General features: G+C 40.8%; 1 protein-coding gene across 9 annotated transcripts in view; it reads left to right on the top strand.

Moving 5' to 3' along the window:
• Positions 1-23,251, top strand: part of ccdc9b (coiled-coil domain containing 9B) — a 42,603-nt gene that overhangs the window by 544 nt on the left and 18,808 nt on the right. For 3 of the 9 annotated variants that reach the window (XR_003672826.1, XM_028438208.1, XM_028438213.1), the window contains exons 2-10: positions 67-108; positions 206-313; positions 3,129-3,419; positions 9,075-9,144; positions 9,299-9,432; positions 14,856-14,963; positions 15,315-15,419; positions 15,516-15,665; positions 17,934-18,083. Coding sequence is in view for 8 of the 9 variants with exons in the window: in XM_028438208.1 (XP_028294009.1) it covers positions 9,421-9,432; positions 14,856-14,963; positions 15,315-15,419; positions 15,516-15,665; positions 17,934-18,083 (525 nt within the window). In the remaining variant the exon portion in view is untranslated. Of the gene's footprint in view, positions 1-66; positions 109-205; positions 314-3,128; positions 3,420-9,074; positions 9,145-9,191; positions 9,210-9,298; positions 9,433-9,585; positions 10,000-14,855; positions 14,964-15,314; positions 15,420-15,515; positions 15,666-17,933; positions 18,084-23,251 lie in introns of those variants that run through there. The other 6 variants (XM_028438210.1, XM_028438211.1, XM_028438209.1 and 3 more) reach the window with 6 other exon arrangements.

Genomic DNA, 23,251 nt, shown 5'->3' on the forward strand with positions numbered 1-23,251 from the left:
CACTGCTATGTTTAAAGTTTGATGATTTGTTTAGTGAACATTTTCACACCAATAGTGATTTCACAGACACTTTCTGGGCAGTAACCAGGATGCGCGGCCATGTTGGAGGTAAGTGGATGTTGACGCTACTGTACATGATGGAGGCTCACAGAGGTGTACTCTGTAATGGATAAATCACAGAAAATATCCTCAAAATGCACTATAGATGCAAGGGCACAAGAACAAGCTGGACTACCTGAAGATGGTTTTAAATGCAAGACGGGAGATGAGAGCGTCAGTGTTTGCATATACACCAATAACTGGTGCAAAAACGGTGAGCTCGTCTCATGTCACTGCTCCTGATGTAGAACTACTGTCTAGTATAAAATGCAGACATTGTTCTCCCTGATTTGTTATCACTTTTGGCAGTCTATAAAACTATACTTGTTTTTCACAGTCTGATCGATTACTACAGCCAATAACACGGCAATAGTTCACCTTTTCCTCTCAAAAATTTGGGATTTGCTTGTGTGTCTGCTGTTTGTAAACCTGCTGCTTATCTCCAAAATGGCGACTTCCGGGTTGATGACGCGCCATGAAAAGCCTCTTATAATAGGTGCGGTAACCAGACTAGGCCTGTACTGTTTATTTTGTTAATTTAATTCATTGTTGGGGAATTAAATGTTTTGTAATGTTTAATTATCTTTTTTTAAGAAAAAAAAAAAAGCAACAATTTATAAACTTCTGAGAGGTTTGAGCTAATGTCAGTCTAGAATAGAATTGACCAGGGGTCACCAACATTGTGCCCGCGGGCACCAGGTAGCCCGCATGGGCCATGTGAGGGGCCTTCTGGAGCATTAGTCACCAATGAGCTCCATCTAAAATCTGATTTACTTTTCAGGATTCAAACTCACAAAGATAAATACATTATGAAAGATGTAGTTGAGTAAAGTTAAATACTGGTGGTACAGTTTTAGTATTAAAGGGGACATATCATGCTAAGTTCACTTTTTTAGCCCTTAAATGCATTTTGTTGTATATTTAGAGTGTTTAGAAGTACAGAAAAGTTAAAATTAGTCTCTTCAGGTGCTCCGTTGATATCTTTATATTCTGTTTTTGTCATATTTTTCAATCTGTTTCAATTTTTCTATTTCTGTTTTTGAACAATAACATCACAGTATTTGCAGCGGAACTGCCAATTTAGGACATCGACTCCAGGCCCAACACTTCGAGCAATCCGCCATTTTTATTTCTCGCTTTTATTTTGTAGTCCAAGCTCAAGGATGCCGAAGTTACAAGAGGATAAGTCAAAATGTTCGGTTGTTGGATGTAGTAACCCACACGCTTCATTACACCATCTCCCAGCATCAGAACCTTTTTGAAGTGCCTGGTTGAGTTTTATTTTTCATGGAAATGTACCCACATCTGTGGGTAAGGTCATTTTTGTGTGTGCGAAGCACTTCAAGGATGACTGCTTCAGCAACCTCCGCCAGTTTAAAGAAGGATTTGCCGAAAGACTTTGTCTGTTTGAGGGGTCAATTCCTTCTATCTTTGGAGACGACGAACAGAGCACTTCGGTAAGCTGTAAATAACGCTAAAAAGTGTGATGATAAGTCATTGTTTTGTTAGCATTAGCAGTTGCATCGTCTTCATATGTTAGCGCTGTGTGCTCGTTTTAGATCCTTGATGATATGGCCTACGTGATTTAATTTAAGTCTAAAGTTTTCATTAGTCATTTCATTTTGCCGTTTTTGTCTACGAAAAGACTATTAAAATGCATTTCGTGACGTTAGCTTGGCGCTAGCGTTAGCTCGGTGCTTGTGTTAGCTCACTTGTTAGGGTTCTGCAGGTTCATCATCATTTTCATGTCGCTCCGCCGGGTCCAACTCTGGCTCAAACATGTAAGGCTGGATGGACAAGTCTTCTGTTGTTGACATTTTGTAAATAACGTGTGAATAAACATTTTCTGCGCCGCTAGGCAATCGTATCTCTTCTATCAAACTACAAAAATGGCCGAACAGGGTGGAGTTGAATCGAGTGTCACCTCTGCAACCTGGAGAGGGGGCGGGGTATGAAGTGTCTCATTTGCGTTTAAAGAGACCGCACCAAAATGAGTTGCTCTCAGAAGCACATCAGAAAAGGGGTAGAAAAGGGGCCTGTGGAGCTATAATAATGAGGAATTCAGACCCAAGCATTGCAGTTACGCTTTATATAGACCACAACTGTATGATTTATATGTAAAAAGGAAGGATTTAAATGCATGATATGTCTCCTTTAAATCAACCATATTTTAATCTTTATTTTCACTGAAACATTGTGAAAAATGTTTTTAAGTGTTGCAGATCTGGTGTATGGTCAGTGGTATGGGAATGAGGGAGAATTCACACGTTGCAGCAACTCAATAGAATAGTAGACAGTAAGAACAAAATAAATACCAACATAGGATAATAGTGCAAATAACAACACTAGAAACAGCAGCTCGGGGCTTGTTCATATGGATTTTGTTGGGTTTTTTCTTTCTTATTATAAATTTCATATTTTGATAGGGCTTCGAGATGGCTTTTGTTGTTATTTGCGCTATATAAATAAAGTAGAATAGAAGTGTTTGTTTGATTTAAGAAAATTATAATTACCTTATTATCCTATAAAGGTTATTTATTTTGAATTATAATATAATGTAAAGACATTTATGTTATTGATTTTTAAAGCTCTTTCTAAATAATAATAATAAAAAAAATGAGTGATAATTATCCAACCGCTTGTGAATGAAAAAGTAACCATGGGCAGTAATAGAGGAAGAAACTAATTATTCTGCATTGTGGATTCGTAATTGAATTGAATCGTTGCCATGATAATCTTAATAAAATTAAAATCGTGAGACCAGTGAAGATGCACAGCTCTATTGCAGATATAAGGAGAAATGAGGATAGTACAGATTGTGATGAGGAGAAAAATTGTGCTTGTAGAGGAGTGATCAAGATAAGGCCTGGCAATAAAAGCAGACATTTTGACGGTAATTTTAACAGTATTAAAGTTACACAGAAGAAATGTCAAAGCTCAGCCTGGTAAAGCTCAGCACTCTGTGTCACATTAGGCCCTGCAAAGAGCAGACTTCTGTAACTGCTGCTCTTGTGCTGCTTGTCTTGCAGGGTGCTGCTCACCCTGCTGCATGTCATTAGCCTCCAGGCTTTGGCAGGGACACCGTGCAGTGTGTGAAGAATTGTGGGAAATCCTGCATCCCTGGCCCCCGGCTGCCTCGCTCCCTCCTTTTCTCCTCTCCCACGTCTTTGAGGTGGCTTCTTTCAGTATTCTGAAGCTGGAAAGGGGCGCAGCTGTTGAAAGCATGGTGGGAACAAACGTTGCCTGCATCTCATTTGTCTGACACGGGTTGATGTGAATTAGTCAGTGTGAGGCTGATTCAAGAAGCTAGCCCTTAAAAGGTAAATATGTCTCTGAATTTGCTTTTTGAATAATTTACACATCTCAAAGTTTAATATTAGAAACTGATTTTATTAATTTATTTATTTCGGACAATTTACTACAAACAGAAAAAGCTTTAGTAGTATGTGTACGTTCATGTTTCCATTTGTAGTTGACATGGCTAATGACACGATATGTGTTAACATAAATATTGTAGATAACATAAATAAATGCGCTGCTCGAAATGGAGTGGGATGAAGTAGCACTTATTTCCCACCCCCATTTTCTATTCAGTTTTCAAAACTTATATTTCTGGCATTTTCTCAACTCTACATCGACCAATTATTATTATTATATATACATATTCAAGGCTGATATTCATTCATAGTCCTAAACATCACTTATCTGGGATTTAGTAATGCAAAATGAAAAAGTGCCTCACATTGCAAATTACTACAAATTTGCTTTGTATTAATGCTTCAAAAAACAAAATATAATTCTAAATGTGTAAATAATATACCCAAAATTTAGTATATCATTGTTCTATTTCATAATATTTTGTGAGATGTCTCACTATGGGACGCACCCTCTATCTGCAGCCCTTCAGAAGCATTTTTCTCAATCTGCCAATCCTGATTGGCTGGTGAAACATGTCTGTCCGCCAGGGACACTCCCACCTCCTATAAAAGGCGGAAGAGGACAGACACGCTCCATTCAAGCACCTTTTCTCTTTTTTATTTTTTTATTTAATTATTTAATTTTTTTCTTTTTTTAAATGTTAAATGGTGGTTCTGGAGGGACTTGAATGTCCTCCGTTCGAACCACTAGAGGAGGCGGGCCGGAAGTTCGTCTCTCTGAAGACTGTTTTGTTATTGGCTCTGGTGTCAGCTAAGCGGGTCAGCGACATCCATGCGCTCTTGGTGCACCCGTCATGCGCTCAGGTCTTCCCGGGCACTGTGAGGACCATTTTGAAGCCCAACTCGGCCTTTGTGCCGAAAGTGGTGGGCTCATCTTCTCCCATTGACCTTTTGGCCTTTTCTGCCTCACAAGATGAGCAGCGGCCTCATGTGTTGTGTCCAGTTTGTGTGGTGCGCGCTTGTATGGACATGACAAGGAGCTTCAGGAGGAGCGATCAACTGTTTGTCTCTTGGGCTAATCCCCGTAAGGGGAAGCCTATAACTCAGCAACGCCTGTCACACTGGGTTGTAGAGGCTATTGCTTTGGCTTATACGAGTCAGGGTCTGCGCGCTCACTCGACTTGGGGTCTTGTCACATCCTGGGCATTGTTCAGGGAAGTGTCTGTCCAGGACATCTGTGCGGCGGCGAGTTGGACCTTGCCCCTCACGTTTGTCCGCTTTTACATGCTGGATGTTTCCGCCTCGTGCGTGGCACGGGCGGTTCTACTGTCCTGATTTGTACAGACTTCTGTCCTGTGGGCTGGTATCCGCGCGATAAGCATGTCTGCAATACGGGAGCTACCATATCACATCTCACGAAATATTATGAAATAGAACTTTAGGTTATTTACATAACCCTGGTTCTCTCATTAATATGAGTAAGATGTTTCATCAGACAACCCTTCTTGCTTGAACGAGTGAGAAGAGGTGCTTGTTTTGAATCTAGCGTGCTTGTCCGCTTCCTCCTTTTATAGGAGGTGGGAGTGTCCCCGGCGGACGGACATGCTTCACCCATAGACTGTAAAAAAGATGAATGTGACATCCTCCCGAAAAAGTTAAGTTTTTTTTTTTTAAGACCACCCCCTGCTGACTGGCTGCAGTATAGGTCATAAACTCTGCCTCCTCAATGTTAACGGATAAGATGTGGGTAAAATTGTAAAGGTAAAATACGCGTCACTTAATTTTTTTCCAAACCTAAACTCTGCTGTGATCATTAGTTATCACCTTACATTGTGTTCAAGTGCTTATTTTTCTGTGAAGTTTGTTTTAAATTAGTTATTTGAGGTTGAAACACGGGTTTTGACTTCCTGTATTATGATGATTGACAGCCGATGATAGGGCAGTACGTGTTACCAGGGCTCCACCTGCAGGACCCTACTCAGTCGGCGCCAGGCGGTATTAAATGGGGGGCATTAAGAAAACTGAGGGGGGGGACACTAACACCCCCCCCCCCCCCCCCCGCTCCCCCAAACATTTAAAATGGATAAATAAAACACCATTCAACATTTAAACATGATCCTACTACACCAAACAGCATATAGTATGGAGGCATATACCATTTTTGTGAGCAGGTGGATCCACAACCTCAACAGCAGTAACGGTGTCACGAGTTTATCCCCGTACTGAGATTATAACCCTAACCTAATCAAATAACAAAAATTATTTTATTTTTTTTAGCAAAATTAATTTTTCGGTAGTGCGCATGTGCGAGCATGCGCATATATGCACATATACAATCGATGTGAACTCAGCACATGACAATGGCTATAATGTCAACAAACTTGCAAAACATCTTAACGACGAAGTTAGCCTGACAGTCACGATACATGTTTGTTTGTCACATACATAATGACATCAATATTTCATGTTAAAAGTCACACAAAGACTACAAACAGGTGTGTTTGTAGTCATTGTATGTAGGAATCTGTGCAAACATGCAAGGCCTGAGTTTGCACATTCATACCAGAGATATGGGAGGTGTATTTGCAATGCAAAAATGACACTGGACTCAAGTGGCCTAGTTAGCTTTAGTGTGGGAGCACTCAAAGGAACAAACAAACAGAAAATGCGTGTGTGTGTGTGTGTGTGTGTGTGTGTGTGTGTGTGTGTGTGTGTGTTTAAACTGGACTGAACGATCATGTGGAAAGAAGTGCGAGCTGGAGTGTTGTTGGATGATCTTCTTCCTTTTGGGCCTCTGACAACTTGTTGTAAATGTTGGCCTCATGCAGACTTAAACTCTGCACTTCTGAGAGAGTATAAACTATAGACAGGAAATGCAAATCGGGTGACGCTTTGTACAAAATCTATGAACCCATTTAACACAAAGATAGAAACAAAGTTGGATAAAGTTTATTATCAATCTATAATCAATTTCCATGCTATAGGCTGCCACAATAGTGGCATTGACATAAGACAAGCCGTTTTCAGTGGATTCCTTCTTTTTTAAAGTTTTTTCCAACAAAAAGTCCTAAAGGCAGTTAAACAGCTCTATTGATGTAGTTATATCCCTTTTTTGAATTTCCCATGCAGTCTTACATAATGTCTATGAACTGATTCAAAGTAATTTTGCTTTATATTTGCAGAAATGCAACCAGACAATAAACACACATTAAGCAATTGGATTGAAACTGATTGGTGAACAGTCTTTCACTGATTGGAGAAATGAACATAAAACACAGATGAATGCCAAGGATTGTTGGAGAAATTATGAGATGTTGCACAGATTTTCCTAACTCAGACGTAAGGGCAGACTGGTTTTAAGGTTATTAATGAATAATGATGTGTAGGCCTCTTTCACAAACAGATCTAGTAAAAATATTCTCTACATTGCATACAAAGCTTTTATACTCAATAGTAATTCATATTAACTGTAGACTACAATACATGGACAATGTTCCACTTTCCTTCCATAATGTAAAGATGTCTGTCAGATTAGTGTGTGTCAATGAATTTGTGTGTCAGCCCTGGGTTGGTACTTTGGAATCTGTAATGACTTCCTCTTTACTTTTTTTTTTTTTTTTTACTTTCTCAGCAACCAAAGGTCCACAATGTGTTCAACATGGACATACCAATTTCTTCCTTTCATATAAGGAATGTAACAATTCACGCAACTCCCGATACGATTCGATTCATGATACTGGGTTCACGATACAATTCTCTCACGATTTATTTCACAAAATAGGACTGTAGACAAATGATGACTGAAAAATATTCCTTTGATTTTTTTCAGGAAAAAAACTAGGAAATACTGTACTATTTTCCTTTTATTTTTCATTGTCAAAAGAATCCCTTGATGAACTATTCAAAACAATGCAATTTAACTAAAAATAAATCTTGAATGAAATAAATATATTGGACTTTAAACAAAACCAGTCATTGCACTGTATTTACAGCAGATATTTGTTTGGACCAGCAGAGGGCGCTGGTAACCCAGTGGTTGGCATGCAGATATTCTCGCAGTGAAGGAGAGATGCTACGCGCTAGCACACAGAGCTAATAGAAAAACCTGACTTTTCAAAGATATTCACGTAATATTACAGATATTCTTTCGGTGCTAAAGGTGTAAGGAATCATTTATGAACATGTTTAGGAGTAGTAGGCGGCCAGAAAGAGAGTAGTAGGAGAATCCGCCCGCCGCCTACGCTTCTGGACAAGAGAAGGATAAATAGATTTACTTAAAAAAAAGTACTGCGATTCAATTTTTAGGGTATTGATATGAACCGTGATACCTATGAATTTTTAACTACCTTACGATTAATCATTACATCCCTAACTACTACTGAATAGTAATTTATAACATGTTGTGAAATAGCATTAGGGTGTTCAGCTTTATGTGCACAGTGTGCAGCAGGGGTGAAAGAAAGAAGGTAAATAATAGTAAATGAGCATTTAACGACAACCTAATGCAATATAAACAAAGCAAAACAAAGTTAACTCGCTAACATACCTCTGACGAAGTGGTCGCTACAGACACTGGCATCAGCAGACTCTGTTGCTCCCGACTGCAGATGTAGGTTTGAAATCCACTTTTTACTGCATTGTTCTGTTGGCATTTGACATTTCTCACCTTTGTGAATGACAATCTTCAGTACTCTATAAAATCTCTTCTCCTTTTCTCGGTTAGAACGATTGAAGCAGCTGTAAACTCCTCAAAACATGGGCATTTGGATTATTTCAGACGGCAGATTCTCAGGCTTCATGCCCTCCACCTGAATTTTTCGGTCTCGCTTTGTTGCGGTGCAGCAATGTGAGTGAGGTCACGTGAATCAACATAGTAGGCCATAGACATATACACATTCTATTGGCTGATCCTAACAACAGCTCTAGGGTATGTTCAATAGCACAAATGTAAAACAATTATACCACAGTATATTATATCTATGGAGCAGACTCCCGTCCGCTCTCAGTGGACACAGTCAGTTGCGATAGCCAATCAGATATCTTTGATTATAAAAAGCTCCCCCTGTAGTGGGAACAGTGGGGTGGGGGGTGCACAGTAGGTGAACTGTGGGGACACCAACACTGACCCTACTGCGCAGACTCTGGCTCCAAATGACGTCAAATTTTCAAGTCTGTACTTTGGCTTCATGAACGTTCAGTGGGAACTATGGAGGACGTCATGTCCATCTAGCAGTATGGTTTTACCATCCAATCATGATTGGCAGATTGAGAAAAATGCTTCTGATGGGCTGCAGATAGAGGGTGAATCCCATAGTGAGACATTTACTCATAGAACATTACTTATAGAACTAGGGTTATGTAAATAACCTAAAGTTTTGTTTTGTTTTTACTGTGAAAAAGAAATGCTTAAATGACTTTAGAATAAGAGACAGAATTATCCACAAAACAATGAGATGTAAAATATTATATTAAACACTTATTTTATATTAATACATGCCCCTTATTATGGATGTCATTATTGTTTCAAATCATGAACTTTTGGTAATTTTAAGGCTGTATTTAAGTCTAATAATGTCTAACAATTGAATGACTGTGCAGGTGTAAATCTCTGAGGTCCTGTGTGAAGGGGGCTGACCAGCATGCTTTGAGCAGAGGACGAACGAGGAGGGTAAAACACAAGTGCTTTGTAAGGGGAGAGATAGCAAAAGAGAGAGCGAGAGAGGGAGACTACATGTGGGTTGGAGAGAGAGAGAGAGAGAGAGAGGAGGACAGGCGGGTGGGTTCCGAGATGTGTTATAAGTGGAGCTCTGTGCATTTTTCAGATGTCTTGGCCGCTTGCCCAAGTTGTCTCATTGTCCTTGAGGCATGATCGTGGACTTCACTCAGCCTTCTGCGCTGTTTCGGCTGCCTTTCGTCTGGACCCAGCCCAGCTCTGAGCGCTGACATGGACAGATCCGTGAGTACTTTCCACCTTCGTCTCTCTCTCATCCCAGTCCATCCCCCCCTCTCTCTCTATCTCTCTCTCTCTCTCTCTAGTATTAGGTTCCCCTTCTCCTTCCTCTCTCGCTCTGTCACAGATTTAGCTGTTAATACACGCAGCGATACTTTCCTCTGCCGTCACTCCTGAAGGAGACAGGAACGCCAGATAGGCAAGGGAACGAGCTTTCTCCCCCCGGCAGGCCTTTTTTCCCTCCCCCCTTACCCTTTGTGCCCGTCTGTCCAGGCATGGTTGCTTGCTGTTGGCAGACCCACAACGTCTCTGTCTGGTCTTAGATTGGAAAGCATGTGAGCTATACAGCCTCAGCATCACCGAGCTGGGCACCCGGACTCGCAGAGCTGCTACTCCCATGCTCACTGTCCCCACTTTGGTTTATTATGGTGTGCCAGGGTTGTGTGTAGTCTCAGGCCGTGCCCCTCCGTTGCTCCTATTCTTAGTACTATGTCCTCATGGTGTGTTGTGTTTGGATACCCTGACAACTAAAAGCAGCGAGGTATACAACTCTCCCGGCTGCCGTCTCTCTGAGTGAGTCCAAACTTTTCTCCTTAAGACTCAGATTCTTATTTTTCACTAATATTAAGATTATTCTGAGCCCGTGCTAGCCCCTCCTCTGATGGTGAGACTAGGAAACCACGATGGAACCACCAAAGCATCTCAGGATAAGCTAATATTTACAGCAGCTACGACAGAAAATACTTCCCTTGAATTTTTGCTGCAGTCACTGTAATAACAGTGTTGGTGCACTTGCTTGCTGTGACTCATCGTTCTGAGATTATATTTTCACACAAAGGCAACCTTGACTCTCTCGCCGTCACTGGGGCAACACTGAAGCATGACTGACTCATTTTGGCCCTGGTCTCACCCCTCCAAATGATTTATTTAGACTGTTTAAAGGTCCAGTATTATGCTATTTTTCACCCTTCTCCATTTGTTCTAAGAACCCCAACAACATAGTATTTGAAACTCGCCTGTTTTTTAGAGTTTTAGCCTTTGAAAAGTGACTTTCTGAGCAGTTCTAAAAACAGGCTGTTTTGGGGCCTACTTATGCATATTCATAAGAAGGCGTGTCTGTAGATGCTGGCTCAACATGATGGCTGATCACTCATGATTTTCTTTTGCTATCCACTAGGGATGTAACGATTCACTCAACTCCCGATACGATTCGATTCACGATACTGGGTTCACAATACGATTTTCTCACGATTTATTTTACAAAATGGGAATGTTGACAAATGACTGAAAAATATTCCTTTATTTTTTTGGGGAAAATACTGTACTATTTTCCTTTTATTTTTCATTGTCAAAAGAATCCCTTGATAAACTATTCAAAATGATGCAATTTAACTAAAAATAAATCTTGAATGAAATAAATAAAGGAATAATACAAATGAAGAAGCCTATTAATTTAAATTCTGGTTCTATAATAAACAATTCAAAACTGCATAATAGTTCTTTTTCTTTTTAAAAGTGCAACTGAAAATGTATTTTGTGCCTTAACAATTGGACTTTAAAAAAAAAAAAAAAATTTTTTTACTGTATTTACGTCAGATATTTGTTTAGACCAGCAGAGGGCGCTGGTAACCCAGTGGTCGGTTGGCATGCAGTTATTCCACCAGTGAAGAAGAGATGCTATGCTAGCAGACAGAGTTAATAGAAAAACCTGACTTTTACAGATATTCACGTAATATTACAGATATTCTTTCAGTGCTAAAGGAGTAAAGAATCATTTATGAGCATGTTTAACAGTAAATGGTGGCCAGAAAGAAAATAGTAGCAGATTCCGCCCGTCACGTCCACTTCTGGAAGGATTAATATTTAGCGCTGGTTAAAAAAAGTACTGCGATTTAATTTTCAGAGCATCGATGTGAACCGTGGTACCTATGAATCGATTTTTAACTGCCTTACGATTAATCGTTACATCCCTACTATCCACACACTCTTGTTATTGTTTTCAGCCAAAAAAACTGCACATTACAGTAAAACACATGGCTATTTAAGTGGCTGTTGTGATTGTGAGTCAGACAAACACTGTTTCAGGGTGTGTGTGTGGCAGCAGCAGTGGAGTCTGTCAGCTGTTTCAGCTTTCTTGTCATCCTCACTACTACTTATTACAGGAGTAATCCATTCAAGGTAATAGTCCACTGTTTCGTCCAACCGCTGCATTGCATTGGGTCACAAACATGTCAGATCATCTCAGAGGTGAAACGAGGCGGTGTAACGGACACTAAAAATGAAACTGATTGTAACTGCTTCCTGGGCGCTACAACGTGGCTGCCCACTGCTCCTCGGGGTGGGGGTGGGGGGGTTAAATGAAGAGAATACATTTCTAGGGATGTCCCGATACAACTTTTTCATTTCCTATATGATACCAATATTGCAGCCTTGCATATTGACTTATACCGATATTGATCCGTTATCAGCATGAGTCATGCTTTAAAAAAATAAAAAATATTATAATGACTTACTTTGTAGTGTGGAATGTCAGAAAAGGCTTGATCAAGTGATGTTACTCAAACAGAGAGCAATAGTCAGCAACAGTATATGAGAAAAACTGACTCATTTATTATAAACTAATTGGTTACAGCTGGGCTCTCCCTTAGAGATAGGGTGAGAAGCTCAGTCATTCGGGAGGGGCTCAAAGTAGAGTCGCTGCTCCTCCGCATCGAGAAGAGCCAGATGAGGTGGCTCGGGCACCTAATTAGGATGCCCCCTGAACGGCTCCCTCGTGAGGCGTTCAGGGCACGTCCCTGCGGAAGGAGGCCCCGGGGAAGACCCAGGACACGCTGGAGAGACTATGTCTCTCGGCTGGCCTGGGAATGTCTCGGGGTCCCCCCGGAAGAGCTGGAGGAAGTGGCCGGGGAGAGGGAAGTCTGGGCCTCCCTACTGAGGATGCTGCCCCCGCGACCCGGAAACGGCTAAGTGGGAGAAGATGGATGGATGGATGGATGGTTACAGAAATTTTAACCTTCAACATAATATCTAATTTATTCTACAATTGGATAAAATAAATAAAAGAATGAAGAAAAAAATAGGAAAATTCAGAAATTTTAATCTGATATCTGATATTTGTTTTCAGGCCAATATCGGACCGATATCGGATCGGGACACCCCTACACATTTTGTGTATGTCGCTTTTAAGGATGTAACGGTATTGTATCACTGTAACAAAACCATTATAAAGTAATTTTTTCATAATATTGCCCCTTTAAATAAAAATTGGGCTGGGCGATATGGAACAAAATTCATATTTCAATATTTTTTTTCAAAAAGGCGAAAAATAACAAAACAACTCAGAACGACATCCAAAATTACCGCAAAATACACAAAAGAGCAACAAAAATACATAGGACAACAAAATACACAAAAGGAGGAAAAAATGCACAATGGGACTGGGACATTTTTTAATGAACAGCTGCACAATGTTTGCTACTTTTGCCCTTTTTCTCCTGTAATGGACAGCCAATGTGAGTGAGTTCTGTAGTGTGGCTTGTTTAGGGTAAGATCTGAGTTAGGACACACTCACAAATCATATAACTTTTCATGTTGTTCTGAAAAGTAATAAAAGGAGCGACTCCCAAAACAAGTATTTTAATGCAAAGTAAGGTATTAAATAAAAAATATCTCGATATACGCAATATTGTAATTTTCTGTATCGCCAAAATAGAAAACTCCATATATCTTGAATTTCGATATATTGCCCAGGCCTATTATCCTGTATCCTAATCCTTTATCTGTCTTGTGTTTTTAATGACGAGCAGAAGTGGCAACTTTTTTTTTTCCATCCTTGCAGCATCACTCTCACTTTTCCTTAGCCGTGAATATCAACGGATAACAACAGCAATGAATCATAGAGGAAAACACGTGCATCAGATGATTGAGCAGAAGTCTCTGTTTTGACAGCAAAACCTCATTCAGTGCTTTTAAGTGCTGCAGTGGATGTGAATGAGAATTATGTGAGCGCAATTAGCAACAAAATGGGTTTCCAATAATTTTCTTTCATACCTACTTCAACCAAATAATTCAACTTGTCCTTGGACTTCAGAGAGATGCTAAAATGTAGCTTTGAGACTTCACAGGGACTTCAGACATTCAAGTGATCCAGTTCAGTTTCTCTATCTGACCTAATGGAGTTGTTTATAAATAATGGATGGAAATGCCAGTATTCTTTACTGAAAACTCATGATCTGTCCAAATTATAACACAAATTTTGTTTTCGTAGAGAATGTTCACATCTCTGATGCTTCATCCTGTCCTTCTGCATGTGTGGGATGTTTGGGCTGCTCTGCATATGTGTAACTGAGCTCTGTAATGACTCTTCCATCTGTGGTGACTGAGAGGGTGTGTTCATATAAAGCCAACACATGGAGTGCTGCCCTGTGGGTTTGGTCTCGCAGCTCCAACCTGCACCACCTCGCTCCTGAAGCAATATTTTCACACCTTAGTAGACAGAAAATTTACTCATCTTTATTGCTTGCATGATCGAAAAATGTCTGACTCTTATTATGACATGAAATGACAGATTTGTTTATTATGATGGTAAATATTTTTTCATCAGGCAAGTCAGACTCTCAGCTGTCAAACACGTTGTAGTTTATCCGTCAAATATAGACTAATGTGCTGCAGAATATAGGCAGGAAAACAAGCATAAGTAACAAGTATAAATGATATATAGTATGTAAGGCACAGACGGTATCCAAGCAATAAGAAACCATGAACTTATATTCACTTAAATTTTGTTTGATTTTGTGACCATTTAATTTGGGGACATTTTGTGAAATAATTTGAGAAAAATTATTATTATAGGAGTTTGTGATTAAAAATGACTGCCATCATGTGATATTATGATATAAGCATTGGGGGAACTGGGTGTGCTGGCAAATGCTATGGAGTGTCATTGGATTTGTGTTCAAGGGCCTGACATACTACATCGACAACTGAATTTGAATCTGAATTCTTTACATTTTCTGTTTGACAACACTATTGTATGATAAAGTACTGTTCTTTAGATTACCTTTCATGCTTGAAGAATGCTTTTAACATTTTTCAGTCTCAACAAAAACAATTTATTTTTGCACACGTTTTGTCCAGTGCTATGTTATCTTTAGTATATCATCTCATTGTTTCAACACCATAGGTTGTTTTGTGAAATGCACCAGTGTTAGAAAAAAAAATTTAACAGAACATTTTAATAGTTCTGCGCTTTACCTTCATCTTAAAACCACTCCTGATACAAACACAGTACAAATTAATTAGATTCATCATTAGTTTTAACCCAAAGTTTTCCACGTTCGTAACATTATTATACTTGTGGCAAAAGATTGCTGTGTAATCCACTGGTTTTTGACATAAAATGTAATGTAGTTTTATTCATGCCCTCTTAGACCTCAAGTGACGGAATGTCCAAAAGGGACCATGAGAGAGACCTGGAGCTCGACAAAAAGATTGAAGCTCTGCGCAGAAAGAACGAAGCCCTCATGAAGCGGTACAAGGTGAGGAGGCTACAGGGGGTCATATACAGGGAGATTCGCTGTAGTTTGTTATGCAGGGACAGGACAGTGTTTTTCCTGTTGCACAGACTGATCCTATTAACATACTGTAAAGTAGTAACCCAGCTCTCCTTTGACTGCTCAGTGGTAATTAATATCTGCTCTTACATTGGCTTCATGGTAAAGCCAAATTGTTCTATATATTTCGTTTTGTGTTTTAAATATCATTGTCAGTCGTCTTGCAAAGGAATTTGCTTTTGTCCCGGCCAAAACAGGGCCCTATATGCACAGATACCTGAATTAACTTTCCTTCCTCCTACATAATCATTGATTTGTTGCTGTGGCTACATTCAGGAGGTGGAGGAGGATCGGAAACGGGCTGAAGAGGAAGGAATGCCATTGCAGAGCAGAAAGGGCAAAGCTGATGATCTCACCATCACCATAAGTAAATCCACCAGTGTGAGTGTTGACAAACTGCACAAATACCAAACCTCACTGAGATTACATTTAATGGGAACAACATTGTAAACATATTTTGTCTTTGGGTGTGAACAGGAGAGTCGTGTTGTGGTGACGAAGCAACTCAACAGCGGTTCACCAACTGAGAAAGGGAAGGAACATGTAGATAAGTGTAAAGAGGGAGCAACGCAGGGGGCTGGAAGAGGACATAGGAAGCAGCTGATGATCACTATGGTTGGTAAAAAGGTAATATATCACAGCAGTGGAAATATTTCGTCTGACTTAGAGCTTAGAAGTCAGTTTTTTTTTTTAATGACAAATTCTCATTTTGATAATTACCTCCGCTGCGTGCGAAGTGCAGAGTGGAAGGTTATGTTTTACCTTTCGTTTATTTGTCAGTGATTCTGGTGATTCTGTCAGACAAGATAACTTGAAAAGTTATGCATGGATTTGGACAAAAATTTTAGGACAATTGATAAATGGGACAAGGAACAGTTGATTACATTTTGGTGATGTTCTGGCTACCAAAACTATATATATATATATATATATTCCATTCATTTTCCCATCCACACTGTGGAACTTCTTGTTGTTGATGTCATGGCTTCTCTGAGTCAACAGCTCAATGTTGACAGGTAGCAGTGACATGCCGTGACCACTAGGGTTGGGTAGGCAGGGCGTTGCAAATCGAGACCACAAACGTCAACACCAATGACAATTTCATATGTTTTTGCTGGCAAGTGTTAATTCAATTCAATTCAACTTTATTTGTTTAAAGTAATTTCCAACAAAGTCATCTCAATGCGCTTATCAAAATATAAAATTCATAGTAAGAAAGAAAAAACCCAACAAGATCCACCTGAACAAGTATTTAGCCATCTAACAAAATCAACATTGTGAAACACCATTAAAGAAACATAAACTATTAATTAATACAGCCTCCATACTCTCCCAACAAGATATATCTCATGACACGGCAGCGCATCCATTGTTTGTGTTGGAAACACAGAAACACGGAGAAAACGACAACAACAACAACTCGGAACAGCTTCAGTGAGGCGCATCCACAAAGCCAACCCTTCCTTTCACTGTGAAAAATACGAACAATTTTCTGACATTACCTTTGCTGAAGGTCTGGTAGCTCAGGTGTTGGTCTCCCATCTTTTAAAAGCTGTAATTTTTTCCTGAAAATAAAGTTTCTCTATCATCTCTAGTGCTGTCATCCTGCCTGTACTGTTATCTCGCCCACTCGCTAGAGCGAGAGACAACGTAGCAGCAGCTACGTGATATCAATTCACTAATGCACTGTGAACTTACGTATAGCATTTAGCATAGCGCGGTTACGTCCAAAGGCAGTGTAGAGAGCTGCCTTTGGATGTAAATGGTTTTCATCTTGGGGAACTGACTGCGCATGCTCAAACACATAAAAACACGCTATGGGAACAGAGGCAGAGCAGCCATGTGCTTTTGGGAGGGGGTGTGGCCTCCTCCTGCCTTGCAGTAGAGTGAGACTGTGCAGTATCTCTGCAGGAAATAGCGCTGTTTAGTAATTTGGACTATGAAACGCACAAAATGCGGACACTTTCAAACTTATAGGTACTATAGTCTATCGGAAATGGAAACAAATAATTTATAGTTATATTATAATTAAAACAAATAATCAAAATATCAATTCACCCTTGGGTAGGCGCTGCCTACCTTGCCTACCCTGACTGCACGTCACTGATAGGTAGTCATGGTATCACAGCTCAATGTTGACAGGTAGTCATGGTAATCCTGAGTTTACCATGAGCTGCTTGGCGGAGGTCTGCGCTCTCCGAGTGCGTTTATAGTTATTTCTAGAATTACCCCTGATTTAAATAAAATTCAGCTGTTAGTTGATCCTTGTTGAGAAGTGAAACTGATTACATAGTATTCAAGTAGGCATTACCATAATTATCTTAGCATTTTATATATATATAAAGAAACAGTAAATAATTCAAACAACAGTACTTAGAGAGTGTTGAAACTCGGTTGGGCAATTGAAGACCCAACTCGACATGAATGAGTCAAATTTCATAAAGGTTGATCAATTGTGAACCGAGATATGAATTTTTGAGAATTTGCCAATGATGAGAGAGGGATTTTTTGATTTTTGAAACTGATCCAGAATCACTTTATTGATGTGGATTCCCTCTAAAATTGACTAGAATCTTCCATGTAGTGAAAGGTCTGACTTTGGTTGAAACTTTGTTGAAATCTGTTTAGTACTTTTGACGTAATCCTGCTAAAAGACAAACCAATAAACGCAGGCAAAAATATTACCTCCTTGGCAAAGGTAACAATATTGTTCCCTAGTTAATCCTTTAGGGATGTAATTTACTAATGACTGTTCATAGATAATCTGCTCAGAGGCATCTAGAAACAAACATCTAGTGCTGAACTGTGTAGCTTTTAATTAAGAAACTCAGTTTTCTTTCTTCTTTTTTTTTTTTTACATCTAACAACACTGTAACATAATAACTGTCCCTGCAGGGTAAGAGGGTGGTGAGTGAAAGACTGGAGAAAAGCTCTGGCTCTGCAGAAGTCCCAAACTCCAGTGCTGATGACAGAACAAGATGCTTGGAGTCACCAGGGAACGAGAGGCAGCGGACACACATCATCAAAGGCAACACAGCAGCTCAGGTCTGACCCACTGGGATCTTGTGCTGATCATTTTTGTGTAAAAACTCTTTTTCTATTCTGCTACCACTCAGATGCCCCCTTCTTTGTTAGCTCTTCCCTGCCGCTCCCCATGTGTTTTACATACATGTTAGACATGCTGGCTAGTCCATCCCCTCCAGTGAAGAAATACAATGGTGTGTGGACAGGAGGTGGACTTGGACTTTGACTAACTGGGGTTGGTTTTGGATAAAGAAGGGAGAGTACCGTACTTATTGAAGACAATGAAGCAGACGTTTTCCTATAGTTATCACAGTTTCATTAATTATTGATATTACTGTAAAGCACCGTTTTTCAACTTTGGGGTTGCCTGGAATGTAAATGGGGTCCCCTGAAAAGTCTAGTAATGGATTAAAAAAAAGAATTACTTATTAAAAATAGATTTACTTTTTTTAATTACTAATATTCTATACTTTCACTTTCTCTCACGTTTCTTATATACAGTGGTGTGAAAAAGTGTTTGTCCTCTTCCTGCTCTAAGAAATCAGGAAGGAGGAAAACACTTTTTTACATCACTGTATATATATATATATGTGTGTGTTTATATGTATATATATATATATATATATATATATATGGGCGAGATGCGAGAACAGGGCTCTGATGGAATGCTACTACTCCAGCAACCCTAGCCAGAGGGGCTACATGGAGAGGATGTGGGGATGTGGGAGAAATGGTTACTTCGAAACCCACAGTCCAAACTCACGGCGAAACAATTAGTAGCTCAGTGTTCCAACATCCACAAACGGCAACTGCTATCACAACTTGAGATTGATGAGGTACAGCACCAATGCTCCGACAACGGGGAGCCAGGACACGAGGTCAGAGGGGAGTTAACACCAGCCCCCCCAATGGAGATTGGGTATGAAGCCCCAATAAGCGCAATCACGCTGAACAAGGCAGCGACTGACCTGAAAAATAAGATCATGTCAAAAATGTCCAGCAGGCAACCCCAAAGAAAATTACAGAGGCTAAGAGAAGTACCGCCAGAAAGTCTCCTAGAAGATGTGAATGCAGCTCTGAGAGCAATTCCTACATCTACCATCACTGAAACCAATGAGCTGATATACTCCACAGCAGCAGTGATCCTAGAGACGCTTGGCTATCGTAAGAGCAACCATGAGATGAAATACCCACCATGGAAAAGAAGGCTGGAGGCTAACATCAAGGCAGCACGGAGAGAAGTGAGTCAATTGACAGAGGCCTTGAAAGGTGCAATGAAAAAGCAAGTACCCAAAAGGTACAGCCAGATGCCCATACCTGAAGCATTGGAAACTGCCAAACAAAGGCTCCAAGCCTTGGCCAGCCGCCTAAAGAGATACACGAGAGACAACAAAACCAGACGAGTAAATCGTCTGTTCGCAACTCAACCAGCGAAAGTGTACGCTCAGTGGCAGGGTAACAATAACAGAGCAGACCCACCAAGGCTGGAAACTGAACAGTACTGGAAAGGCATATGGGAGAAGGAGGCAGCACACAACAGTGATGCACAGTGGCTGGTCTCTCTGAGAGAGGACCACAGCAACCTCCCTGAACAGAATCCAGTTACCATCACAGTGGCAGACGTCCAAGAAAGAGCCTCAGGTATGAAAAACTGGACAGCACCAGGCCCTGACATGATACACACCTACTGGCTTAAGAAACTCACGGCACTCCATGAGCGCTTGGCAGCACAAATGAACCAGCTGCTGAGAGATGGGAATCACCCTGAATGGTTAACCGAAGGGCGCACAATCCTGATCCTGAAGGATCTCTCAAAGGGTACAGTCCCATCCAACTATCGCCCAATAACCTGCCTCTCCACAACGTGGAAGCTCATGTCCGGCACCATAACGGCTAAGATAAGTGGGCACATGGATCAATACATGAGCACAGCTCAGAAGGGAATCGGCAAAGATACCAGAGGTGCCAAACACCAGCTCCTGGTAGACAGAACAGTCGCTCGAGACTGCAGAACCCGACATACTAACCTGAGCACTGCCTGGATTGATTACAAGAAGGCCTACGACTCAATGCCACATACTTGGATCATTGAATGCCTGGAGCTATACAACATCAACAGGACTCTAAGAACCTTCATTGCAAACTTGATGAGGCTGTGGAAAACCACCCTTGAAGCCAATGGCAAGCCACTTGCACAAGTCTCCATCAAATGTGGCATATTCCAAGGAGACGCCCTGTCCCCACTGCTGTTCTGCATAGGTCTGAACCCCCTCAGCCAAATAATCAACAAAACTGGCTATGGATACCGACTCAGGAATGGGGCCACCATCAGTCACCTCCTCTACATGGATGACATCAAGCTGTACGCTAAGAATGAGCGAGACATCGACTCACTGATCCATACCACCCGGATATACAGTGCAGACATTAAGATATCATTCGGACTAGAGAAGTGTGGTCGGATGGTGACTAAGAGAGGGAAGGTAGTCCACACAGAAGGGGTCTCACTCCCAGAAGGAACAATAGCAGACATTGAGGACAGTTACAAGTACCTCGGAATCCCACAAGCAAATGGCAACCTCGAAGAGGTGACAAGGAAAGCGGCTACGGCCAAATACCTCCAACGAGTAAGACAGGTCGTAAGAAGCCAGCTCAATTGATACTTTTTCAGTATCTCTGGTCTTTGGAGAGAGCAGACGTGTTTTCATTCGCTCCGATAACACGACCTTGGCTACAGCTGGCGACAGCCTGAAAAATTGGGCCCAAGACTGAAGGAAAATGGTGAAAAAACTGCAGGGAGGCTCTTCAGAACCCAATTCGGGTTTGGAAGAGGTCAAGGAGATGATACGCGAGGGTCTACAAAACCTATCTGCTGAGATAAAGTCGTTGGAAAAGACGCTGGAAAACTCACTGGAAAACCTACAAAGCGAAGCAAAGGTACTGAAAGAAAAGAATGAAAGAAATGCTGAAGAGATAAAATTGTTGAACGCCAGGGTTGAACAGCTGGAACAAAAGGAAAGAGAGAAAGATGTCATCACAGGCCTAAAGATAAAACCCAGGAGTTACGTGAGTGACGAAGAAACAAAATCGATTGAACAACAGGTCATTGACTACCTGGAGTCGAAGGACATTGTCCTGAACCCTGACAACATCAACTCCTGCCTTTTCCTGCCAAAGAAAAATGATAACAGAGCTGTAAAAATAACCTTCACGAATATGAAATTCAATGGAGAACTACTGAAGCAAGGAAGAAAGCTGAAGGAAACAGAGGTTTTTATTAATGAAAGCCTGACAAAAAAAAAATGCAAGCATCGCATGGAAGGCACGCCAAATAAAAAAAAGGAGGAAAGATTTTAAAGACGTGGACAAGGAACTGCAGAATTTACATCACACCACTGGGAGAAGAGAACGGAAAACCAAAACGATGGAAGACTTGGGAAAATACGAAGGATCCACCTAAACAACAACATTACTGATGGTAATCATGGATATGGACCCAGATCTATTTAAACACTGGAAAAAAAACTCAGACTCTGATTATTTTACGGAGACTGAATTAAATGTGGAAACCAAGAGTAAAAAAGGTCTGTCATTTATTCATTTCAATTGCTAGGTGGTGGGGTGATTAAGGATTAAATTAAATTTAAATTCAAAGTGTTTATTGTCATATGTGCACTACCTTGCTTATGAACTAATATAATAATAATGTGTTTATACAAGTTAAATCTAACAGTGGAAAATACAACACTGCCAATAGAACTAACAACAGCTGGATTAACCTTGATGTAGAGACAAAACAAGCTGCAAACTTGTGTGTCCAAAAGAGACATTCCCGAGTGGTGACATTATGGATGAAAAGGGAAAAACACTTCCAAACACCTTCGAAAGAGGAACTATTCTTGCACTGGAGGAATGCTAACAATGTCTGGCAGGGAACAAGGCCAACACGAACAACGATAGAGAGGAGGAGGAAAAAAAAAATGACTGACTACAGATGAGAATACACAAAAAAGGACTGTTCAGAACAACTCAAAAATGTTTGACCAGAGAGACATGTAAACCCATGTAAATTTGCGATGGTAAAACAGGGGACGGGACCCAGATAAGCAAACTGCTTCTCTCGTCTCCTTTTTCGGCATGTACAAAAAAAAAAAAAAAAAAAAAAAGTGAATGTAACCATGTCGGAAATAAACTGAATAAATAAAAAAAATAAATAAATAAATGGCAAGAACAAGACCCCGGCAATAAACAGCTAAGCCCTGCCAGTAATCAGATACCCTGCAGGAATAATAAGCTGGTCAAAGGATGAGATACAGACCACAGATGTTAAGACGCGAAAGCTCCTAACCATGCACGAAGGGTTCCACCCCAAATCCAGCACTCTGAGACTGTACGCTAGCCGGAAGGAAGGAGGACGAGGACTAGTGAGTGTGAGAGCCACTATCCAGGATGAAACATCCAAGATCCATAAGTACATCAAGGACAAGGCTCCAACAGATGATGTGCTCAGTGAATGTCTCAGACAATGGGGAACAGAAGATGAGGTGCTGGAGGTTCCATCATGGGAGGACAAGCCCCTACACGGGATGTACCACCAAAACATAACTGAAGTGGCGGATATCAAGAAATCCTACCAATGGCTAGACAGAGCCGGACTAAAGGACAGCACAGAGGCACTCATCATGGCTGCACAGGAGAAGGCCTTGAGCACCAGAGCAATAGAGGCCCAGATCTACCACACCAGACAAGACCCCAGGTGTAGACTGTGCAAAGAGGCCAATGAGACAATCCAGCACATAACTGCAGGGTGTAAGATGCTGGCAGGGAAAGCTTACATGGAGCGCCATAACCAAGTGGCTGGTATAGTGTACAGGAACATCTGTGCAGAGTATGGGCTGGAAACCCCAAGGTCAAAGTGGGAAACACCTCCAAAGGTGGTAGAAAATGACCAAGCTAAGATCCTGTGGGACTTTCAGATACAGACAGACAGAATGGTATTGGCGAACCAACCAGACATTGTGGTGGTGGACAAAGAGCAGAGGAAAGCCGTTGTGGTCGACATAGCAATACCAAGCGACTTCAACATCAGGAAAAAGGAACACGAGAAACTAGAGAAATACCAGGGGCTCAGAGAAGAGTTGGAGAAAACCTGGAGGGTGAAGGCATCAGTGGTGCCCGTGGTCATTGGG

Source organism: Gouania willdenowi, chromosome 22, assembly GCF_900634775.1.
Source record: "Gouania willdenowi chromosome 22, fGouWil2.1, whole genome shotgun sequence".
In the NCBI taxonomy this organism is placed as follows: Eukaryota; Metazoa; Chordata; class Actinopteri; order Blenniiformes; family Gobiesocidae; genus Gouania; species Gouania willdenowi.